This window comes from Castanea sativa, chromosome 3 (genome assembly GCF_040712315.1).
Source record: "Castanea sativa cultivar Marrone di Chiusa Pesio chromosome 3, ASM4071231v1".
NCBI lineage: Eukaryota > Viridiplantae > Streptophyta > Magnoliopsida > Fagales > Fagaceae > Castanea > Castanea sativa.
Window position 1 is genome coordinate 48,617,906 of NC_134015.1, and position 25,243 is coordinate 48,643,148.

Consider the following 25,243-nt stretch of genomic DNA (forward strand, 5'->3'; position numbering starts at 1 on the left):
AATCCACGAGAAATTATTAGATTCACTGGAAGGTTACCAAAGTGATCCTCCTAGTCTTTCTAATTAATAAAACATTGTCATTTATGTAAATGTGACATTACCTAGTAGTTTTTAATTTTTAATTCTTGTGCTGATTAAAAATTTGACTTACACATTTGCATAAATGACATTATTTCATTGATTAGGAAGATTACTTCAACAATACTCCCAATAGACCTAATAATTTCACCTCATCCACTTGAACATTTTTTTTGAGAATCCACGTCAACATTTAATTTAAATAAAGAGATGTGCTACATCTATAATATTTTTACAACAGATAGGTGATTAGTTGTTATTGGTTCAAATTTGAACCTAATACTAAGATTACTTTGTTGCCTCAACAATAACAGCCCGTAACAACCTTCCACTTTGGATTTGTTGTAAAAATATTGTGAAAATATTGTGGATATATCATTTCACTTAATTGCATAAATTGTAATAATAATGTCACTAAAATGATGTGAAATTCCCATCCAAAAAGAAAAATGACATGGAATTCCATCCCAAAAAAAAAATGACGTGGAATTTCGTGTAGGATATGATTTTCCTACTCTAGTCAAGGTTTATTTTAACAATGCGTGTAGGATATGATTTTCCCATTCTTAAGGTGGGTTTCTGGATAAGAGTAGATTTATGGTCAACCATCCTATCCTATCCAATTTATGGTGTGAATAAAGACATTTTTAATAACGTCTAATTTAGAGCTTTGACCTATTATAGCTTTTTAGGCAATCAAAATCACTAGTTTCACTTTTGGGTAATTAGAAATTAAATCATAGTGTTGCCCATAATGTCTCATTTCGATTGGAAAAAAAGGTAATTTATTGCCAATTAAATAGAAAAATTATTTAATCTTACAAGAGGAGTTTTCTATTAAACTTAAAAACAATTTTGGTAATTGAATTAACTGGTATTGATGTAAGTTTACTTACAAGTTCAAATGTTAATAATTTGGAAGAAAAAGAGTTGAAACAAATTTTTGGTGTACTAATTGCTAAGAATCATTATGTATCTTCCAGCTCTATTACGTAATTGTAATGTTGTACAATATCGTTGACTTGTGGGAAAATTGTAAAATAATTGAATTGAGTTATGAGATTCAATCTTATCACATGGAATGATTACAGGAAAATTTAATAAGGAATCATTATTTCTTCCAATGTGAATAATTTCATATATAGAATATGGGATACGATCATCCTCTTCTCCTGGAAATAGGAGATGCTACCCTATGTGAAAGCATATCTTTGAAGGTCATGGGTAGAATAGACAATTTTTATCCATATCCATAAACCCACCCATTACCCACCTTATTTGGATAAATCTTAACTAAACCCATTTGAATATTTGGTTAAATGGATAAAGATCCGTTTGGTTATTTAATTAGATGGGTCTAAATGAATAAATCCACTAATACTCACTAAACCCATCTAAAATTTAAATAAACAACATAAAATCTAAATTTTTAGAAAATGATCAAAATATCTCTAGAACCTAAAAAATGACCAAATACCCCCAAAACCCAAAAAATGACCAAAATACCATAGAAACCTAAAAATGACCAATATACTCCCAAAACCCCAAAAATGACCAAAATACCCCTGAAACCTAAGAAATGACTGAAAATACTCCTGAAACCTAAAAAATAACCAAAATACCCCCTAAACTTAAAAAAATGACCGAAATACCCTGAAACCTAAAAAATGACTAAGATACCCCCCGAAACCTAAAAAAAGAACAAAATACCCCCCAAAACCTATAAAATGACCAAAATATCCCCAAAACCTAAAAAAATGACCGAAATACCTCCGAAACATAAAAATTACCAAAATACACCCTAAACCTAAAAAATGATCAAAATACATCTAAAACCTAGAAAATGACCGAAATACCTCCGAAACCTAAAAAAATTACCAAAATACCCTAAAACCTAAAAAATGATCGAAATACCCCAAAACCTAAAAAATGACCAATATAACCTTAAATGCCTAAAATGACGCAAATACCCCTACACTTCCAAAATTACCAATATACCCTTGGACATCCAAAATTATTCCCAAAATCTCTAAAATGAGCAAAATATCTCCAAAATCTCTAAAATGAGCAAATTACCCATGAAACCTCTAAAATAACTAAAATACCCCTGATATCTATAAAATTACCAAATATGCTAAAAAACTACTAAAATGAACGAAATACCCAGAAACTTAAAAATTGACTAAGATACCCCCCGAAACCTAAAAAAAGAACAAAATACCCCCCCAAAACCTATAAAATGACAAAAATATCCCTGACACCTAAAAATTACCAAAATACACCATAAACCTAAAAAATTATCAAAATACCCCCTAAACCTAAAAAATGACTGAAATACCTCTAAAACCTATAAAATGACCAAATACCCCTGAAGCCTAAAAAATTTACCAAAATACCCTGAAACCTAAAAAATGATCAAAATACCCCAAAACCTAAAAAATGACCAATATAACCTTAAATGCCTAAAATGACGCAAATACCCCTACACTTCCAAAATTACCAATATACCCTTGGACATCCAAAATTATTCCCAAAATCTCTAAAATGAGCAAAATACTCATGAAACCTCTAAAATAAGCAAAATACCCCTGATATATCTAAAATTACCAAATATGCTCAAAAACTACTAAAATGACCAAATACCCCCGATATCTCTAAAATCACCAAATATGATTAAAACCCACTAAAATGACCAAAATACCTCCAAATTCTCTAAAATGAGCAAAATACCCCCCCAAAACATCTAAAATGTCCAAAATATCCCCAAAACCTAAAAAATTACAAAAATACCTCCCAAAACCCAAAAAATGACCAAAATACCCCCGAAACCCAAAAAATGACCAAAGTTGTCACAGGACTATCTTGACCTGAAAAAAAAATAATTGTTATCTATAAATTTTAAAAAATTTATAATTTTTTACCTTAAAAAAATTCTGACACCCTAAATTTTTTTAGGCCCCACATAATTAAACTTTCGAACAAAATTTGGGAACAAATATGGTTATAAACTAAGGCTACAACTCCACTTAATTTTTTTTTATTGAGTGTGATTTTTGACAAATTTACCATTGATCACATTTTTTTCTGATGTCCTCCATACTTGAAAATTTTCAATAAGATCAAAGATCAATAGTTAAGTCATCAATTAAATATTTAAATTTCAAATTTTTGTAGTCTAAAATTATACATAAAAAATAAATTTATGAATTGAATAATAAATAACATCCGATTGACATGAAATTTGACATGTGTTTCAAAAAATATAAAGAACATGCAATTCAACAGTTAGATTTTCAAAATATGTAACCATGTTAATTTGTTTAGTGAGTGTTGTAGCATTAGGTTACAATTAAGTTTGTAACCAAACTTTGTTCTTAAACTTTGGTCTTCTTAACAATATATTAGGTTCTGACCAAAAAAAAAAAAAAAAATGAAAAGCATAAGAAAATTTTTATTGAACTAAAATTTTGAAAAAGATGTAGTTTGTAGCATTGATGATAAGATTATCATGCAATAATTTCAAAATAAGAAAACAAGTAGAAGGCAATTGTAAGATTTTATATATTTGTGTGTGGCAATTGTAATATTTTTCTTTTTTGTCAATATGCATGTGAAGTTCTTTATTTATATATATATATATATATATATATATAATTTTGGATAATTTAAGTTTCATAAAAATTTGTAAGACATACTGTAAATTCATAAATCTCATGTCCCATCCACTACACTATCCAAATATTACTGTGTCCGGATATCTTATCCATTTCTCGAAGTTGCTTAATAAATATCCACATGGTCTATTGAACAAGCAATAGCTTATTCCAACCCCTCCCCCTCCTTTTTTTTTATATGATCAAGTCACATGAGAAATAATAAGGATTATTAATATTACTACTTTTTTTTTGAGAAATTAATATTCTTACTACTTAGTCCCATGAAAGTGGGTCTAATATGATTGATAGCAGATCCTACCAATCTGGCACAATAATTTAGACCCAAAAAAAAATCTGGCACCGTAGCCCAGGGCTTCAACAAATTTATTATAATGCACCTAGTCCATTGAATAAGCAAAATATTTTCCCTTTTTTTATATGATCACATGGAAAATAATTAGATTATTTATATTATCACTTCGTCCCACGAAACTGATGAAAGTTGGGACAAATATGATTTAAAGCAAATCCTTCAATATAACCTGTAAAATCTTCATTATTTAAAGTCAATCTTATCATCTATCGATATCGTTACAGGTCTTTAATTTTTTAATTTTTTTTTTGAAATCTAGTTACAGGCCTAGTAGGATTTTTTTCTTAAATTTTATTATTATTTTTATTTTATAACAGTTACAGGCCTAGTTGAGATCCTATGAAAGATTTAATGCACCTAAACATAATTTTCTCCATCTTGATAACAAAACCCTCCCTTAATATGTTTGAACCTCTTTATCTTTTCTATCAAAAAGAAAAAAAGAAATCTCTGATCTTCAAATAAAATTATTAAGACTCACAAATTTAACAATGAGCTAAAAGAAATATGGAAAAAGCACCCCAAAACGGGTAAATTTAATATTTGACACTATCCTTTTCAACAAATTATCTCTTATGACCAATAAAAAGGTATATATTACTCCTGTTTCATCATTGTTTCCTTGACCTAACAAAACAAAACAAAACAGATCAGAGGCACACATGAAATTAGGATAGTAAAAGTTTCCTACTTTGCATGATCCATCCTATTATGCCTCACCCTAAAATGGTGATTGGGGGGAGGGGTGACGATTTTGGCTCACCCTATATAAAGTACCTTTTTTACACATATTTTATTTACAGTATTTTGTTTTACATATTCTTTTACTATCCACTAAAATACTTACTTTTTCTTTATCTTAGCATCCTCATGATTGTCCCTCCCATTTTTCTTTCATCTCTATCTAATTAATGTCGAAACCAACTCATTAGGGAAGGAAATGTACCTCAAGCCTGCCCTAACCCACCCTGTTCTTGCCCCGAAGACGGGATGCAACTCACTTGATATGACCTTAACCTGCCTCGTTATCATCCTTACAAATACTAATTCATGGTTTTGACATCAACAAAAAAGAGTTGTAATATATATAAAGAGAAAATTCTTGATTTATGCATTTAGTGCCTTTTTCACACCAACAAGGTAATAATCCTACCAATGGAGTTAATCTCCAACTAAAGTTTCATTTGTTTCAACGTAAAATGTTTTGTTGAATAAATTGAAGGAGATAAAAAGTAGAAGCATGTGTTCTCTTTTCTTTTTTTGTGCTGAGAAGAAGCATGTGTTTGTTATTATTTTTCTTGAATATTTTATTTATTTAGTGTTTATTATATAGATTATAGCAATGTAGAATTAAATGGCTATGGATAAATAGATAAGATAGTAAATTAATGAGAAAAATTGGAGTTGTAAACGAGCTGAGTCAAATGTTAAATGTTCATACTTGTTCATTTTAGTTTTATTTCAAATGCGAGTTGAGCTCGAGCTAATTGCCAAGCATTCATACTTGCAACATAATGTGACCATGGACAACATAATACTGTGATAATATGAAAATTCTAGATTAGCTTATCATTTTAAGGATTTTTTTTATAATAGGTAAGTTAGAATTTGAAACCTCTGATACCAATTCCTTTAATAATTGATCTTTATCATTAATTTAAGATATCAATTGATTTATTTGTGATGTACACAAGATTCAAATCCTGTTATCCTTGAATAGAAAAGCCTAATATATCAAATAGAACAATAAAAAAACTATTTTACATGCTACATTAATTGCCAACTAAGCCTCCACATCAGATTAAAAAATAAAACCCAAAATTAAAATAAGTAATTCTAAGTTTTGTACTTCGCCTGCATTGTCCACTTCACCAACCTCCAGAAATTTCAGAACTTTATAGTGCTACACACTGGGGGTTGATTTTTACTGTAATATCAACGGATTTGAAGTTTTAGATGACTTGGGTATTGGTCTTACTGGTAAGATTGATTCATATAATCTTTGGATAAAATATTTTCCTAGCAAAGGGGAAATTAATGGCCTATTTGGATGTTTAAAAAAGGAGGGGGAGTAGAGTAGAGGGAAGGGGAGTAATTCAATTACCTTGTTTGGGAGTTTTTTAAAGAAGGAGGGGGAGGGGTTTGAAGGGGTTTGAAGGGGTTTCAACTACCTCCAACCTCCTCATTTTTAATTCCCCCAAATTGGAGAGATTTGGAGGGAGAGTAGAGCACATAAAATTATTGATAAAATAAATTACCTAATTTACCCTTATTATATTTATAAAATTACAATGTTAAAAACAAGGGGAATGGCTAATTACTCCATTCCCCCTTACTAATTATAAAAACATCCAAACAAGGTAGAGGGTAATCATTCTCCTCTACTCTCCTCCCCACTACTCCCCTCCCCTCTACTCTCCTCCCTCTCTAAACTCCCAAACAGGCCATAAGGGACAAGGAATTGAGTAAGATCTGTTAGAATAGAATACATGGGTCCAGGCTTGGAGGTGGCGAAATGGGCAGCCTCGGCTTGAAGAGCAAGCCATCGTCTGAGGTGTTGTGGATTGGTGGTTATGGTGAAGAAGCCCAAGTTTCGGCCATGGAGGCTTGCTGATTCGTGGGTATCTAAGCTTTAGAGAGAGTGAGATCAAGATAGAGAAATCAAGAGATAGATATAGAGAGCAGGGTTTGATTTGGGCTTCGGAGAAAAGGTCATGGAAACCTCCCGGTGAGTCTAGATCTGAAGCTAGGGAGAAGAGATAGAGATGAAGATGGAGATGTAGAGAGAAAGTTTTAGGGGTCTTACCCATGAACATTTTTTTTTTCAATCTGAAGTGGCGGTACAGTAAATTGTTGACGTGGCATGTAAAATTATTTTTTAACCCATCAGTTTTTTTCATTCAAGAAATAAAAGGAAAAGACCAAATTGAAATATTGAAAAGATTAGAGACTAAATTAAGATATGATGTAAAGGATAATGATCAATTTTGTAATTTTATTTTAAATAATTTAGGGTTCATTTGGTAATATTGTTCTAATAATATTTTTTGTATTTTTTTTGAAAATATGTGTGAAAGAAAAAATGTGTAAAAATACGTATAATGTTGTTTAAATGCTGAAAACTGTTGTTATAGTTACACTGTCAAACAACCCCCAATCTCTTGGCTTCCATCTGTCCCAGTGACTTCACTAACCTTATTTCAAGATTTTTGTAGGTTTTAAAGGCCTATAAAGTTAAGATTTTCATACTCACAGCTTGGTTATTGTGGAATCAAAGGAATGTTGTCCGTCTAAGCTGCCCAACTCATCCTTTGGGCCATATCCTCTCGGTTGTAGGTGGCATGCTCTAGGACTTCCTCAATACTCAAGTTGTCATGCCTGTTGTAGACTAGATTCCCATCTTGCATCAATGTTGCCCACTTGACCATCCTCAATTCAAAGCAAATTTCGACGGTGTTGTTTTCAATAGCATCAATGCGGCTAGAATTGGAGTGGTTGTTTCGAGATTTTAGAGGTGATGTTGTTGGTGCTCTCTCTATGCGTATTCCGCTCTATGAAGCACAGGTGTGTTTCCAGATTTGGGTGTGGGTATGGGAGCGGGGTGCGGCTATTAAAAAATTATTGAAAATAATTTTATTTATATAGTTTATATATTGCTAAGCATGCTTTTTTATATAATAATAATAGAAAACTCATATAATAATAATAATAATAATAATAATAATAATAATAATAATAATAATAATAATAATAAAAGATAGTAATAAGTACACAAAAATTTTTGACACTTGAATTATTGACAGAGGTATTAAAATAGATGAGGCTTCCCATAAATAAATAAATAAAAGATGTGGCTTAGTGGCTTATGTACTTGGCCAGCCCAAAAACAAAATAAAGGATATATGTGGCAAGTATTGAAATAGGCGTAGCTTCCCACTAAAAAAAAAAAAGAGAAAAAAAAGGAAATATGTGGTTCAGTGTCAATGGTTCACATGTTTGGTCAGGCACAAAAAAACAAAATAAAACCTTTTAAGAAACAAAACAAAGGCATTTAACAAAACTTATCAAATGGTGGAGGCGTGGGGCTGGAGGCGCACAGAGAGATGAGAGTGAAAGGAGCAAAGCTGAGACGTGAGACGAAAATGAACCAGAGAGAGCATTAGGGTTTTGTTGTTAATTCAAACGGTGTGTTTTGCACCTTTTTTTTTTTGTTTTGTTTTGTTTTTTTTTTTTGAATTTTGGCCAGACGATGCGTTTTGCACCTTTTTTTTTTGAATTTCAGCCTGAATCGGCCGATTCGGCGCTAATATGGACTGAATCGGTTTGTTTCGGCAGTTTCAACCAATACGGATCGATTCGGCGCGAATCGGCCCAAGTCGACACCAAATCGGCGCGTGTCGGGAAAAAAAAACTGGACGCAGCACCGACGCACAGGAAGCAGCATCCCCCGTTGCACCTCGCGTCAGGCCTCGTTGGACGTGGGCGCGGCACCCAAATTGCCTTGTCGGTGCTTTAGAGATTCCGCTCCTTCAAACTGTTGTAGAAGTGGAGATCCTCGCGTGTTGATGTGCTGTCGAATTTGTATGTGAGATTGGCATCCATTAAGTAACTTTTGAAGGTGATTCAGTGCTCATAATCCAAGCTCTCAAATCTAGAAAGGCTAACCAGTCCATGTATGGGCATATTATTGATGATGTTCTCCAACAAGCTTCCTAGTTGCATTTCTTTGATTTTTGTCATGTTAATCGGACTTGTAATAAAGTTGCAGATGCTCTGGCTAAAAAATCTGGAGCTGGTTTAATTTTTCAAGTTTGGCTAGAAGACATTCCTGGGAATTTAGTACCCTTGGTTATTGTTGACGTTGTTTAAAATTTTGGTTTTTGAATAAAGCCATTTATAAACTTCCAAGCCGGTTTCTTCAAAAAAGAAAAAAAAAAACTTCGTAATTTACCCTTCATTTAAATTTTATTATTTTTATTATTTTTCTCACTTTTTAAAGCACCAACTTTTTGTTATCACAATTAACAAAACACAAGAAACAATAAAGAAATGAAATAGAGAATAAAACCCCCCAAAATAGGGAAGAGATAGGTAGGAGATAGGTAGTTTGGCATTGACTATTTTATGGACAAATAAAAAAGTAACTAATTTTTTTTAGTAACTTCTTATATTTTCTAGGAAGGTGTTATCAAAATTTTTCTAAAATTGTCTATTAACCAATGCCACCACTCCGCTTAATAAGGCCACAAAAGAGAGAGAGAGAGAGAGAGAAACCTTAAATATACTCCCAAAAAGAGTGTAGAGAAAACAGCCAAAAGTCAATATATATCAAATATATATATAGACTACTGTACAGTTTATTCACTTATTGACACATCCAACAAAATAAAGAAATCCAATCCAAAAAGTCGATCACAAAAAAAAAAAAGAAAAAGAAAAGAAAAGATTTTATCATTGTCATCATTCATCCATAGCCTTCAATTTTGATCCTGTCTTCTTTGTTATTTGCAAACACCGAACACCGAGAAAGAAAATTGAATTTAGAGCCATGCCGGATTCACCAAGGGAGTGCAAACAGCCTCGACTTGCAGGTAATTCTGCATACCGTCAAATCCTCTCTCTCTGCCATGACCACTCATCTTGTACCCACCAAAAGGAAGTGCAGCATCAAATACATAATAGCAGTTTACCCAAACCGTCCCAGCTTTTAATGCACGTGTTAAAGTGTTAACAGTGTCTATGTTCTGCGAAAAGATCCCAGCAGCAAGCCCATAATGCGTGGCATTCGCTCTTCGAATCACCTCGTCCAGGTCCCTAAAATTAAATATTTTAAATATAAAGGTATATTCAGTATCAGGTTATTTAAAATTTTAAATGATTGTACCTTAACAGACCCTGTAAATGTAAAAAGGATTCGTTTCTCACTTGAATTTGAAGATGGTCTGCACTGGACCAAATATCTCATCCTTTGCTATCATCATGTCATCCTGATATAAATTACAGTTAGTTGCCTTCATAAACCACAGTATTTCCAAATCTTCATGGTACAATGATGGTACGTATAACTAAAAGGTACCTGAACGTTTGAGAATACTGTGGGCTTAACGTAATAGCCCCTGTCGCCATGTCTTTCTCCCCCGCTTTCAAGGGTCGCTCCACAATCAACACCAGATTTTATGTATTTCAGGTTTTGTCAAATTGCTTCGTGTCAATCTGATTCATTTGAGTAAGCAACATTTAGTATCAGTGTATCACTAAAGATAGCAAACCAATTTATACTTGTAGAAAATAGAAGCAGCAAGAGATATAACTGATATTGTCCAGGATTTTGTGAAGCATAACGTGTAAAAAGTAAAAGTTGTAAATGCAGATGAAGCTTCTCAAACAACTTTCAACAATTTTTTTAAGATCAGTGTCAAGCAAACGTAAATGCGACATTAAAAATTAATTCACGAGGAATTGTTGTTGATTACTTGAGGACCTTGTTCAATGCCCTCCTTGAATGGATCACCAACAGAACGCTTCAAAGCGCGTTGCTTTGCTTTCTCTACAAACTCATCATATATACGTTCGTGTACAAATGTACGAGATCCAGCACAGCAGCACTGTCCCTGCAGATTGGACAAAATCATGATCAATAGAATGAATTTTAACTTCCTTAAGACCCATCATATGGTTGGAACAATTTTATGGACAAACCTGATTAAAGAACAAAGCCGTGTGTGCAAGCTCGACAGCCTTATCTACATCAGCATCCTCACATACAATAAAGGGTGATTTCCCTCCAAGTTCCAAAGTTACTGCCTTTAGATTGCTTTTTGCTGCCAAATCAAGAACAATTTTTCCAGTCTCTGTTGATCCAGTGAAAACAAGCTGTGCATAGAAATTACTGAGAGTTTAGGTGGCATTCAAGCAAAGACCAGTATATACAGTATGAGAATGAGTCCTAGATTGTTAGGCCATGTTTGGTTTAAGGAGTTTTCATCACTCATTACTCACTCTTCGCGGGTCCCACACCTGGTTTATTTGTTTGGTTAAATTTTTGTTTTCAGTTTTTATAACTCAAAACTCAAAAAATTGAGTTAAGAGTAATAAAAATTGAAAACAAGTTTTGACCGTTTTCAAGTGATGAGAAATGAGTTATGGTGGCATTATTGTAATTCTTTACATCTATGTGGGACTCGCTTCAATGTCTAGTCTCAATCACACTCCACCCAATTGCTCTGTTTCTTTATTTTATTTATCTATACTACTATTTAAGGGGCTTCCCTTGTTTGGATTCCACATTTTGGATGCCTAAAGTACCCTCATCATATCCACTTACAAGTTTTCAACTAACGAGGATAAATATGTAAATTAAAACTCCTACATTTTAAAACCCACAAACTCACGTACGCTTTGTAGTTTCTATCTCTCATTCTTCTTCAAATTAAAGACATTTATTGCTAGAGGCTCCAACAAATTTCCAAGTTCTATCTTTTGCAAGTTCCTATTTGTTTTCTTTTCTTTGGTTTATGATTGACTTTCTTTGAGCTCTACTTTTTTTTTTTTTTTTTTTTTATATGTATCACGTTAAATCTTTTTTTTTTTTTTTTTTAATGCAATTTTGAAATGAATGGTTCCTTCATATACTCTACCACTGTACTTCTTAATGAATTGTCATTTCATGTTGTAGGTATTGTGATCCAAAGACAGGGTTGCCTTATGCTACAAAAGAAGCATTCAACCAATAAATTTTCAGGTTCTATCTTTTGCAAGTTCCTCTTTGTTTTCTTTTCTTTGGTTTATGAATGACTTTCTTTGAGTTCTATTTTTTTTTTTAATGTATCACGTTAACTCTTTTTTTCTTTTTTTTTTTAAATGTAATTTTGAAAATTTGATTAATGATCAAAATATAAATGATCAATTACTATTTCCTTCTATTTCCTCACTTCTATTTTTTTCCTTCTTCGTATTTTTTTTTCTTTTTAAGAATTTTTTTTACCATCATTGTATATGTTTTTGGCGATAAATTTTTTTATTTAGTTATTTATTTAAATAGTTGATGATGTGATGATTAGATTTTAAAGAGTCCATGATAGAGTTAAATTCTAAAAAAAAATTTATCTTCTATTTCCTCACTTTTTTTTTTCCTTCTTCGCACTTTTTTTTCTTTTTAAGAATTTTTTTTTACCATCATTGTATATGTTTTTGGCGTTAAAGTTTTTTAGTTTTTTTTTACCATCATTGTATATGTTTTTGGCATTAAATTTTATTTTTTTATTTAGTTATATTTATTTAAATAGATGATGATGTGGTGATTAGATTTTAAAGAGTCCATGACAGAATTGAATTCTAAAAAATCTTTATCTTCTATTTCCTCACTTTTTTTTTTCCTTCTACGTATTTTTTTTTCTTTTTATGAAATTTTTTTTTACCATCATTGTATATGTTTTTGGCGTTAAAGTTTTGTAGTTTTTTTTTACCATCATTGTATATGTTTTAGGCGTTTAATTTTATTTTTTTTATTTAGTTATTTATTTAAATAGTTGATGATGTGGTGATTAGATTTTAAAGAGTCCATGATAGAGTTAAATTCTAACTTTGGTTTGTTGATTAATTTTTTTTTAAATACTTGGTTTAACCCTAATTCTTTTATTTCTCCCAGGTTCACGTACGCACAAATTTTTTGGATTGCATTGAGGAGTCATTGGAATGGAATATTAGATAAGTTCAGGTGAAAGACTTTACAAGAATTATTATCAACTAACAGGATAAATATGTAAAAAGAAAAAAAAAAGAAAAACAGCCAGTTGAATTCCACTTTCCATGTTTTACTCCTAAAAAAGTGCTTTTAGTTTTAATATGCCAATAACATTTCCCACTTTTTCAATTACCAAATTCTTTTTTTTTTTTTCCTTCACAACCGATTATATTTAAATTTCACTTCCCATGTTTTACTCCTAAAAAAATGCTTTTAATTCATTCAGTTTTTTCATGTGAGCCTTTTACCTCAACAAAAATAAATAAAACTATTAAACGTTTAGAAAAAAAAAAACCATTTATAATTATCCTCATCCACGATTTCACCCATGTACAAACCCAGTACAAATTTAAAGATTAAACTCCCCATTATCATCAACCAGTTAGCACTTAGCAATGTTGCAGTTACAATTTTATCTTAAGGCAGGCCATCCTTATCCTCACGTCCAATCTTTAATGCTAATTCAAAAAAAAAAAAAAAACCAACCTTGCTATGTTAAGAGCTAGAGAGGACTATGATCAAAGCAAAAAATTAGAAAAAAGGCAGAGATGAAGTGCAAAAAAAAAAAAAAAATGCCACCGCTCAAAATAGAATTTAAAAGGTAGGTACTCTAATCTCTCTCTATATTTTGTTATTGACATTTGAGTTTTTGTAGGTGGGAATTTGGTGCTGTGTAGGTGGGAATTTATTGACAAAGATCTGATACAGTATTTTAACTATATGTTAAGCATCTCTATCTCTTTTTCATGTTCTTTTTTAAGTTTTTTGTTTTTTGTTTACTGGCTTCTGTTTGCCAAAATATTCGAAGACCATGATAGCATTTCTTCTGCATGCCTAGAACTTTATTACGCCCAAATCTTTTAATTTAATTTTTCCTTTTTCTTTTTAGATTTTAGAATTTCTTATATAATTCTATTAGCAAATTATAGCATATTAATTTTGTCGGTTGGTTTTCTTTATACTCAATTAAGTGAGGAGAATTGATGTTCATGACCATGTCTAACTTATTCTTTGAAATTCTTTTTTTTTTCCTTTACTTTTTAGATTTTAGAATTTCTTATACAATTTCTTTAGCAAATTATGGCTCCAAAAAACTGTGAATGGGAATATGTCTAAGATCTTACAAATCAAAGTGGATTTCAAATTCATGTATAGTACGAATGGTATTTTAAAAGTTATGCTTTGATCTCCCACTCACAAAAAAAAAAAAAAAAACTTATTGATGTTGAAATCATTAATGAAAAATTTTACAAAAATAAAAAAGTCTCTACATGCATGCATTCAAAACTTTTAAAAATATCATAGCTTTGCAAGATATACAAATCATTTACCTTTCAAGGCCTTTTCCTCCATTTTTTTCTCATTTGAATTTGGATTCTATAAAAATTGCAAAGTTCTACGTAATGATTTTTATTCTCTCCTCCAAGAATGTAAAAAAATAAAATTTTAAGAATATTTTAGTTTAAGTTTTTTTTTTTGGATAAATATTTTAGTTGAAGTTGAGTCTTAATTTTGTATCATATTAATCATGACACTAATACGAAGTATTGTTACTTGAATAGCAAATGCTTTGTTGACTTTAAAGTGGTAAAAAAATTATGAATATTTTAATAGTCAATTCTAGATGTTTACATAATTCTTTTAAGATGTTGGAATTAAGTATACACTAATTTTTGGTAATTTTTTCTTTATAAATCAAGTAAAGGTAGGAAGAGATGAATCCATTGACAAAAGTTTGTTCTTTTTGTATCTTATCATTATAATTACAATTTGTATATTAATGGAAAAAAAAAATTAAGATAAAGAAAGTATTGACGTTTAAAAAATAGAAAAGTCTCTAAACATGCATAAAAGGCTATTATGTACATTGTAGCACATTTATGTTATTGGCCAATAAGCATTAGTTTGAGGAGCATTCAAATTGGGTAATGTTTCTAAAACTAATTTTCTAATGATATAAACAATTTGACAATCACATTAGAAGAAACTAGCATTTTTGCACGTTCTTGAAGACTCTTCTTTTTATTTTTTCTTTTCTCTAAGGGACTACTTTTCATCTATACTAGCCTTTGAGCATGCACGCGCGTGCTCAGAGGCTCTTCTATTTTTTGGGTAAGGGTTAATTTAGAGTATTTATTATAATTTGGGATTACTACATTTTCCGATCACAAAAAAAAACCTTAAAGATGTGATGAATATTATGCTTTAGCAGGTGAAATAATTTTTCATTACACCCCTAGGTTTTTTTTTGTGATTGGAAAATGTAGTAATCCCAAATTATAATAAATACTCTAAATTAACCATTACCCAAAAAATAGAAGAGCCTCTGAGCACGCGCATGAGCGCGTGCTCAGAGGCTAGTCTATACTACTATTTAAGGGGCTGCACCTGTTTGGATTCCACATTTTGAATGCCTAAAATATCCTTATCATATCCACTTATAAGTTTTCAACTAATGAGGATAAATATGTAAATTAAAACTCCTACACTTTAAAACCCACAAACTCACGTACGCTTTGCAGTTTCTATCTCTCATTCTTCTTCAGATTGAAGACATTTAGTTTAGCTCTACATCCTCCTTTCTTTTTCTTCAGATTAAAGACATTTATTGTCAGAGACTCCAACAAATTTACAGGTTTTATCACTTTAAAACCCACAAACTCACGTACGCTTTGCAGTTTCTATCTCACTTTCTATCTCTCATTCTTCTTCAGATTGAAGACATTTAGTTTAGCTCTACATCCTCCTTTCTTTTTCTTCAGATTAAAGACATTTATTGTCAGAGACTCCAATATATTTACAGGTTTTATCTTTTACAAGTTCTCTTTGTTTCTTTTCTTTGGTTTATGATTAACTTCCTCACTTCTTCTTTTTTTCCTTCTACGTTTTTTTTTTCCTTTGTAAGATTTTTTTTTTATACAAAAAAAGAAGTGAATTTGTGATATGTATTAGTGTATTAGTGTTTTGGCTACACGAGATGTTGATGCTATGTTGTAATTTTTTTTGTTGTTTCTTTCAGTGTGATCAAGATTGTGCTCCAATTCTACAAAGAGAATTCTTTGCACCAAACGTTCCAGATGTAACAGAGCAAGTGCCAGGTTTCTCACTTTTTTTTTTTCCTTCTACGTATTTTTTTTTCCTTTTAAGAACTTTTTTGTTTTTTTTTGTTTTTGGCGTTAAAGTTTTTTTTTTTTTTTTTTTTTACCATCATTGTTATTTAGTTATTTATTTAAATAGTTGATGATGTGGTGATTAGATTTTAAAGAGTTCATGATAGAGTTAAATTCTAACTTTGGTTTGTTGATTAAATTTTTTTTTTTTTAAAACTTGGTTTAACCCTAATTCTTTTATCTTTCTCAGGTTCACGTATACACAAATTTTTTGGATTGCATTGAGAAGTCATTGGAATGGAATATTAGATAAGTTCGGGTAAGAGACTTTACAAGAATTATTATATGTATTAAACCTCACATAAAGTGGTTGTTATCTAAGAAATTGTTGTATATATATAATTTATATTTTGTAAATCTAATTTATAAGTTTTTGAATTTGTGTGACTTTTAAGTGTATCTAAATTATCCAATTAAAGTTGTCTACACTACACTCTACACAATGCAAGACTACAACCACTAAACGGTTCCTAAATTACAGCAAATTTTCAGATTTCAAAATTCCAATATTTCTTATCATGTTCTCTATCACAATCTCTTTAATCGCTATTAGTTATCACTACCAACATTTTCGTAGAACTTAACTCCACTGAAAACCCACTACCCAGAAAAAATGGTTACTACTATTTTATTCAAATGTCTACTTTATTCTATTTCTACTTGAATTCAAATATTTCAACTACATAAGTCTCATCAATCGCGCAAAGATGAGGCTTTTTTTTAGTGGTTCTATTTTGTAGAAAAAAAAAAACTGTATTTAATTATTTTATATATATAATTTTTATTTTAAAAATCTAATTTATAAGTGAATAAATCAATTTGAAAATTAATAAGAGAGTGGTCCTATTTTTTAGGTAATGTTTTATTGGAAGTTAGAATTGCATTTTTACTGGATTGTCATTTAGTTTTGTCTCTAATTAAACATAGGATTGTAGGGGGCATTTTTTTATAATAAATGTTATTAATTTTTTAAAAAAAGAACAACACCAAAACAAATGTGTATCTCCTGCCATAAAATTTGAAATTTAAGCTATTTACTTATATTATTGATGTTTAGTAAATGGCTAAATTTTAGGATTAAAAAACTAATTTTTTTTAGGATTAAAAAACTAATTTTGGTAATAGGCTAATAGCAATCATGAAGACTATTAGACTTACAAACAATACAAAGGAAATAGCGACAATACTATAAAGTAGTATAGACTTACTTCATGATTGTTTGTTGAAAGGAAAAAAAAAAAATACTATAAAGAACAACTAAAGTAATAATACTATAAATAATACTATAACGTCTATCTCTTAAGTAAAAAACTAATTTTAGTACTATTATAAATAATACTATAAATAACATCTATCTCAATTTTTAGTATTATTATAGTATTATTAACGTCTAATAATACTAATTTTTTTTTAGTAGAAATTACATGAGAAGTTACTACTATTTTTTTTTTTTTAGGATTAAAAAACTAATTTTAGTAATAGGCTAATAGCAATCATGAAGACTATTAGACTTACTAACAATACAAAGGAAATAGCGATAATACTATAAAGTACTATAGACTTACTTCATGATTGTTTGTTGAGAAGAAAAAAAAATAATACTATAAAGTATTATTAAAGGTGGTTTAACAAAAACCCAATAGGAATACTAAGTTTTTGTAAAAATTAGTAGAAGCATCCAAATCCCAATCCAAAAATGCAAGCCATGTATCAGTATGTCCCACGTAATTAAGGGTATTTTTTTTATGGATAATTAAGGGCACTTAAGTAAACAAGAGATTAAAAAAGTTTTAACGTAAAACAACAATATTTGTTTTTTCAAACTTCCGCGCCTCTTTGCATATTTATTTCATATTATTCTATCCTAATTTTAGTATTATTATTGATAGGGATGAAGATACTCAGACCGTCCATGGTCATCACACCAGCAGCCGTCCAGAAGGTAGCGTCAGACGAGTCTAACGGGCATGGTCGTCCTTAGACGAAAACAAACCTACATCATTCGTCCAAGGGAGGCGCACACCCCCGTCCTGAAGGAATTGGTCTACATGAAGACCCTTGGACGAGACCTTTACACTTGGGAATTACTAAGTACATTTTACCACACCGTGACTTACGTGTAACTTCCGGTGACCGTTTTATGAGAAGATATAACTCCCAAACGGTTGTAGGAGTGATCCACGAACCCCCGACCTCCTCAAATCTAGGAGAGGTTACAATTCCAATAACTGCTCCTAGAACACTATATAAACACCCGTTTAGACCAATGAAAGGTACGTTTTTACGATTCCCAAAGAGTTGGAATTCCAAAAATACAGGGAGAAAACTAACTTTGCCATCGGAGGGTTCTTGGCTGGCGATCCTGGTCACATTTGATCGCTTTTCTTTGTCTTTCAGGCTATCAAGAAAGCAAGTGGTCCTTTCAAGTCCGAAGCATCCAGCCTACTGATTTTCTTTGCATCATCAATTATAGTATTATTAATGTCTATCTCTTGCCATAAAAATTTCAATTTAAGCTTTTATTTACTTATGTTATGAATGTGTAGTAAATGACTAAATTTTAGGATTAAAAAAACTACATTATAGGATTAGACAAAAAATGATAACTATCATACATAAAATTTGAAAAAAAGAACAACATCAACAACACCAGAAATGTGGATGGATAGTTACTAAATTTTAGGATCTTTTTAGGAACATTTCCTTTAACAAAAATCTTATTAATTTACTATTCCATGGAAAATGTTACATACCTTATAAAATACAATATAAGTATTGATAATGATAGTCTGTCAATTTAAAACTCATTAGACACTCACTAATGTAAAAATTAGTAGAAGCATCCAAATCCCAATCCAAAAATGCAAGCCATGTATTAGTATGTCCCACGTAATTAAGGGTATTTTTTTTATGGATAATTAAGGGCACTTTAGTAAACAAGAGATTAAAAAAGTTTTAACGTAAAACAACAATATTTTTCTTTTCAAACTTCAGCGCCTCTTTGCATATTTATTTGATATTATATTTATATCCGGTAAAGTGAGAAATTAAATGTACATTCAAATCCTTTAAATACCCTTAAAGACTTTCATCTTCCTCATCACCTCCACAACTCTCAAATTCTAACCTTACTAAGCCACTTCTTCTCTCTCTTACACTTACACACAGACACACAAAGTTACAAACAGACACATTATTTTCTCATCCAAATTAACCAAAATGGCATGGTTATGTTTTCGTCATATTGATCTAACAAATCATAACCTAAATTTAAATATATTCTCAAAACTTATACCTAAAATAATAATTTAATAATTTTAAGAAGTGTAACTTATTTCTCCTATTTTACTAAAAATTTATTACAATTACAAATATTATTACAATTCTTACATGTGATTAATTTGTTCAAAATTAGTTCACTTTATTGAGGTTTTAATACACCCTATTTGTGACAAGGAAAATCTATTCATTATTGTGTATGTATGCGCAACGACCACTATAAATTTAATTTAATTCTATGTAGAAATGAGTTCACAAAATACAGCGATGGTGAATACTGATAACATAGAACGTCGTTGAGAACAATGGAGATATTATGCTCACTTGAGAATACAAAGAGAAGACAATGAAAGCAGAAATATTCGATTGGCAAGACGTCGTGCCAATTACGCAAGACAAAGACAACAAATTTTGGGTGGTGGTCACATTTTAGTGGGAGGCCCAACAAATTTGAATGAAGAAGATGTACATTCTAATTCAACATCAACAAACCCATCACTAATACTGCTTAATCATGAGACTGGACGAAGTCGTCGTCTTACACATATCCGTAACTTGGCACGCAATATGCCAGTTGAGCATAGGGCTATGCAAGAAGTCAGTGGTGAGATTATAGTTTTATATCTTTAAACATTCTTCATTGGTTGGAATCTTATTTTTTTGAGAAAATCGGTAGTTTTTGGCATGTTAGTTGTATGTCAATGTATACAAAATTACTAAGTTAATGTCTATAATATTAAATTTAGGTCTCCTTCCAACCTATCCAACTATAATGGCAAATGACTTTGAGGCTGGACCAAGTCATATAAATTCTGATGTTAATAATAGTAAGTTTTATATAATATATTTATAAAGCTTTCACCATTATTTTTTTTATATATAATTAAACCAATTGAGCATTTTATATAATTACATTGTAGTTACAGAATGAATTGAAGGAGTTGAAAATATTGTTGAGCAAAACCAAGGGGATGCCTACAGAGAACAAGGTTTATTACTCAGTGTCACCATTTTTATTTTTATTTTCATGTTTATATCCTTCTATAGAGCTTTCATCATTGTTTTTTATATATAATCACACCAATTCAGCATTTTTCTATAATCACATTGCAGCTGTAGAAAGAACTGAAGAAGTTGAAAATATAAATGATCAAAATCATGGGGATGGCTACAGAGAACAAGGTTCGTCACTCAATGTCACCATTTTCATTTCAATTTACATGTTTATTATTATCAATTTTATTATTTGTTAATAAGCTGCATATTCGAAACATTATTAATATTTTGCTTATTTCACAACATAATATTTGGTACAATTTTAATATTTTCTTTCACAACTATCATAACACTTTTTATCACTAATTTTTTCCTCAAAATAAAAATTAGGTGTTGACAACACATTTGACGGTATTGCACATGTAATAAATTGTATACGAGGCAGATACAATTGTGCAAAGGATTTTAAAGAAGGTATGGAGACCATTAGGTACCAACTACCACAACCAAAGACATGTCACTTTTGTAATGCCTGTTTGTTCCATCGAGAGACATCCTCGATGTGTTGCAAGGATGGAAAAATATCCTTCCCCAATATACCAATTTGTCCTGAATTTATGGAGCTCATTTGTGAGCAAACACCACGGGGTAGACATTTTAGGCAATATATACAGTTTTACAACAACATGTTTGCATTTATCTCAATGGGTGTGCACGTGGATGAAAGCGTGGCCTCAAATAGTCGAGGAATATATACATTTTGTGCCCAATGTGCCATCTATCATAGAATTGGTAGTCTTTTACCACATACACCTCTAAGTGTGCGGCATCTACAATTGTATATCTACGACACCGATCTTGAAATACAACGCAGAATGTCTCAATCTGTAGAAGCTCATGAAGATATTGTGCGACTTATTCAAAGGATCTTAGACATGCACAATCCATTTGTGGAGAAATTTCGTTAACTATCTCGAAGTCCAAATTTACATCAATGTAAACTCCTCATTAAAGAGCAACCTCTAAACCAACCTCAATATTGCCTTCCCAGTGCTTCCCAAGTGGCAGCTATTATTGTAGGAGGAGAAGAAGCTGGTCATTTAAGTGGCAGATAAATTTTTGTTCAAACCTTTGGTGGTAATTTGATCAATGTTCAAGATACAGCAGGATTTTATGATCCATTGCAGTAGCCAATACTTTTTCCATTTAGAACATATGGATGGGATATCAACACACGTGGCGCTAATAGAAATAAAGTGTCATGTCGCGATTACTATGCATACATCTTTCAGGTAACAGTTTTATTATTTTCAATCTATTACTGCAAAATGTCGCTTACTTTATAAACTAACTGAACCTACATCTATTTTTACTAATGTTAAAGATTCGTGACGATGCTCTATTAATGATTTGGTTTGGAGGACGCCTTTTCCAACAGTATGTTGTTGATAATTATGTAAAAATTGAAACACACAAGCTTAGATGGTTTGAGCACAATCAAGATTCTATTAGGGCAGATCTGTACCAAGGCCTACAAGATGCTTTCAATGAAGGGGAGAGTGATACTGGTAATGTAAACTTTACATTTGAAATTTACATTACTTTATTAATGGCGAATTAGGATCAATATTTATTAATGGCCCAACTTTTCCATCTTATATATAGGAAATGTTGGACATAGAACCATTCTACCTTCATCATTTGTGGGAAGCCCGCGCGATATGATCCAACGATTTCAAGATGCAATGTCATTGGTTCAAAAGTTTGGGAAGCCAGATTTATTCATCACAATGACGTGCAATCCAGGATGGGAAGAAATCCAAAATGAGCTTTTACCTGCACAAACAACACAAGATCGTCCAGACTTGCTTGCAAGAGTTTTCAAATTGAAATTTGAAGAATTGAAAGATGATATCGTGGTCAAGGGGGTTCTCAGAAGAGTTATTGTATATGTGCAGGTCTTTGAGTTCCAAAAAAGGGGTTTACCTCATGCACACATGCTTATAATTCTCGATGAAGATGATAAATTGCATAATCCAGAGGATTACGATTGGGTTGTTAAAGCAGAAATACCGTGTAAGGAGGAACAACCTCAATTACATAAAGCTGTACTGAAGCATATGATACATGGCCCTTGCGGAGTTCAAAATCCAAGATCACCGTGCATGAAAAATGGGCGATGTAAAAAAGGATACCCAAAGCCTTTCTCACCAGAAACATACCAAGGCAATGACTCATATCCTGTTTACAAACGATATGATACTAATAATCCCGTGCCACTGAATGATCATTGCAGGATTATGGTAGACAACACTTGGGTTGTTCCATATAATCCTTGGTTACTGCTGAAATATAATTGCCATATTAATGTTGAAATATGTTGCAGTATCAAGAGTGTCAAGTACTTATATAAATATGTGTATAAAGGCCCAGATCGTGTCTCTATGGAAGTTAGGCCAGGGCCAAATTATGATGAGGTCCAATAGTACATTGATGCAAGATGGATATGTGCTCCAGAGGCATGTTGGAAGATATTTTCTTTTCCTATGTATCGAATGTACCCTGCCGTTTTTCGTTTGCAAATTCATCTTCTAGATAGACAACAAGTACGCTTTAGACCACATGAACCTATTGCTAATGTTTTGGAGCGAAGTAAAAAGACAATGCTCACTGAATTTTTTTATATGAATATGATTGATCATGATGCACGAAATTATCTATATAGAGAGTTTCTTGAGCATTATTGTTGGGATTATAAAAACAATATATGGACACGAAGAAGATCTTATAAAAAAGTAGTGGGCAGGATATATGCTGTTTCACTATTTGATGGAGAGAAGTTCAATCTACGTGTTCTTCTTAATCATGTCAAAGGGCCAACAAGATTTGATGATTTATTGACTGTCAATGGGATAATCTATCCAACTTTTAAGCAAGCAACTGAACAAAGGGATTTACTAGAGAATGATAACAACATACGATAGTGTCTGCTTGAGGCAAGAGACATTCGAATGCCGTCAGCTTTAAGAAGATTGTTTGCAACAATATTGGTATTTTGTCTACTGATTGGAGTACGAGAATTGTGGAATGAGTTTTACCCATATATGGTAGAAGATTACCCATCAACATCTGTTACAACAGAGACACGTCGTACAAATAAACTTCTCAATGATTTAGGGGGTTTACTCTTGCAACATGGAAAGCACATTACAGAGTATGATTTGCCGATATCAACTGGAGAATGTGACAATGATTTAGCTGTACCAAGACTCATTCAAGATGAGCTATCTGTTCCTAATGTAGATGAAGAACTCACTTTAATTGAAAAGTTGAATAACGACCAGAGAGTTGCATATGAGAAAATCATGACAATTATTGATCGTAAGGAGAGCATGATATTCTTCGCCGATGGGCCAGGGGGAACTGGGAAAACATTTTTGTATCGCACAATATTGGCAACCTTGAGAAAAGCAGGTCACATTGCAATTGCCACAGCTACATCTGGCATAGCAGCAACATTACTCCCTGGTGGAAGAACAACGCATTCCAGGTTTAAGATTCCTTTAACTCCCAATGCTTCATCTACTTGCTCAATAAGTAAACAATCAGACTTAGTTGAACTTATTAGACGTGCCACCATAATTATTTGGGATGAAGCCCCAATGGTAAATCGACATGCACTCGAATCTTTAGATAGAAAATTTAAAGATATTATGGAAATAAATTTACCTTTTGGTGGGAAGGTGCTAATTTTGGGTGGAGATTTTCGTCAAGTACTTCCAGTTGTTCCAAAGGGTACAAAGGCAGAAATGATTGATGCATGCATAGTCAAGTCTCCATTATGAAAAAATGTCAAAGTGTTACATTTGAAGCAGAATATGAGGTCTATCAACGATGAAGAGTTTGCTGAGTATATACGATGCATTGGTAATGGGAATGAACCATTTATAATGGATGATTTGATTAAACTATCCCCTTCAATGGCAATGCAATGGGAGGGTCAGGATTCTATATACAACTTGATTGATCAAGTTTTTCCAAGTTTGCAAGAACATGCCAATGATGCAAGGTATATGGTTGATAGGGCTTTGCTAACACCTATAAATGATAATGTTGAACAGCTTAATGCAAAGATAATTTCTTAGTTTCCAGGAGATGAGTTTACGTTACATTCTTTTGATGAGGTTGAAGGAGATAATAATCATCTATATCAACAAGAATTCCTAAATTCTATATCTCCAGGGGGTTTACCACCACATATATTAAGGTTAAAAAAGGGTGCTCCAATTATGTTGTTGCGCAATATAGATCCAAAAGCCGGATTATGTAATGGTACAAGATTGATATGCTGTGGATGTTTTAACAACATAATTGACGCTGAAATTTTGACTGGACAATATGCGAGTACACGTGTTTTCTTGCCAAGAATCCCTTTGAAGACAACAGAAAATGTACACTTGCCATTTGTAATGATCAGACAACAATTTCCTGTGCGTTTAAGCTTTGCACTTACAATAAACAAATCGCAAGGTCAAACAATTCCAACTGTTGGAATTTATCTTCCTGATCATGTTTTTAGTCATGGCCAATCATATGTGGCATTGTCAAGGGGAGTCTCCCAATCCACCACAAAACTATTGGTGCAAAAAGGAATAATACCTGAGGAGGAAGGTGTTCACACAAGAAATATTGTGTATAAAGATGTTTTGTTCCCTTCATCATAAGTATTAATTAACAATTGGAAAGAACTGTCTTACATATAAATTTATTTTAATAATTTACAAATTTTAATGGTTATGCAGTCTACGTTTTAATATTTTATTTCACCAATCTTTTTTATGTATACAATTAATTGGTAACCGGAAGGATTCCCAACTCAAATGTGAGGATCGAGTCCACTATGCTAAATAATGGAGTGCATGCTGTTCCGACTACTCATTGGGAGAAT

At 31.7% G+C, this 25,243-nt stretch overlaps 2 protein-coding genes and 2 pseudogenes across 2 annotated transcripts; 3 read left to right on the top strand and 1 right to left on the bottom strand.

Annotated features, from left to right (window-relative positions):
- Positions 1–9,594: 9,594 nt before the first annotated feature.
- On the bottom strand, positions 9,595–11,099 carry LOC142629087 (benzaldehyde dehydrogenase, mitochondrial-like; annotated as a pseudogene).
- Positions 11,100–21,670: 10,571 nt separating this feature from the next.
- On the top strand, positions 21,671–22,781 carry LOC142629088 (uncharacterized). Its single transcript, XM_075803076.1, has 2 exons — positions 21,671–21,863; positions 21,961–22,781. Exons 1-2 carry the CDS (start codon positions 21,671–21,673, stop codon positions 22,779–22,781), a joined length of 1,014 nt encoding a protein of 337 aa, XP_075659191.1.
- Positions 22,782–22,850: 69 nt separating this feature from the next.
- Positions 22,851–23,279, top strand: LOC142629089 (uncharacterized). Its single transcript, XM_075803077.1, has one exon. The coding sequence runs from the start codon at positions 22,851–22,853 to the stop codon at positions 23,277–23,279; it is 429 nt and encodes a 142-aa protein (XP_075659192.1).
- Positions 23,280–23,306: 27 nt separating this feature from the next.
- LOC142629090 (uncharacterized) lies at positions 23,307–25,019 on the top strand (annotated as a pseudogene).
- Positions 25,020–25,243: the final 224 nt, after the last annotated feature.

Bases quoted from the DNA above. Each gene is read 5' to 3' on its own strand.
- LOC142629089 (XM_075803077.1), top strand. From the start codon at position 22,851: ATGTACCCTGCCGTTTTTCGTTTGCAAATTCATCTTCTAGATAGACAA.
- LOC142629088 (XM_075803076.1), top strand. From the start codon at position 21,671: ATGTTAAAGATTCGTGACGATGCTCTATTAATGATTTGGTTTGGAGGA. The intron at 21,864-21,960 runs GTAATGTAAACT...TCTTATATATAG, and splicing joins TGAAGGGGAGAGTGATACTG to GAAATGTTGGACATAGAACC.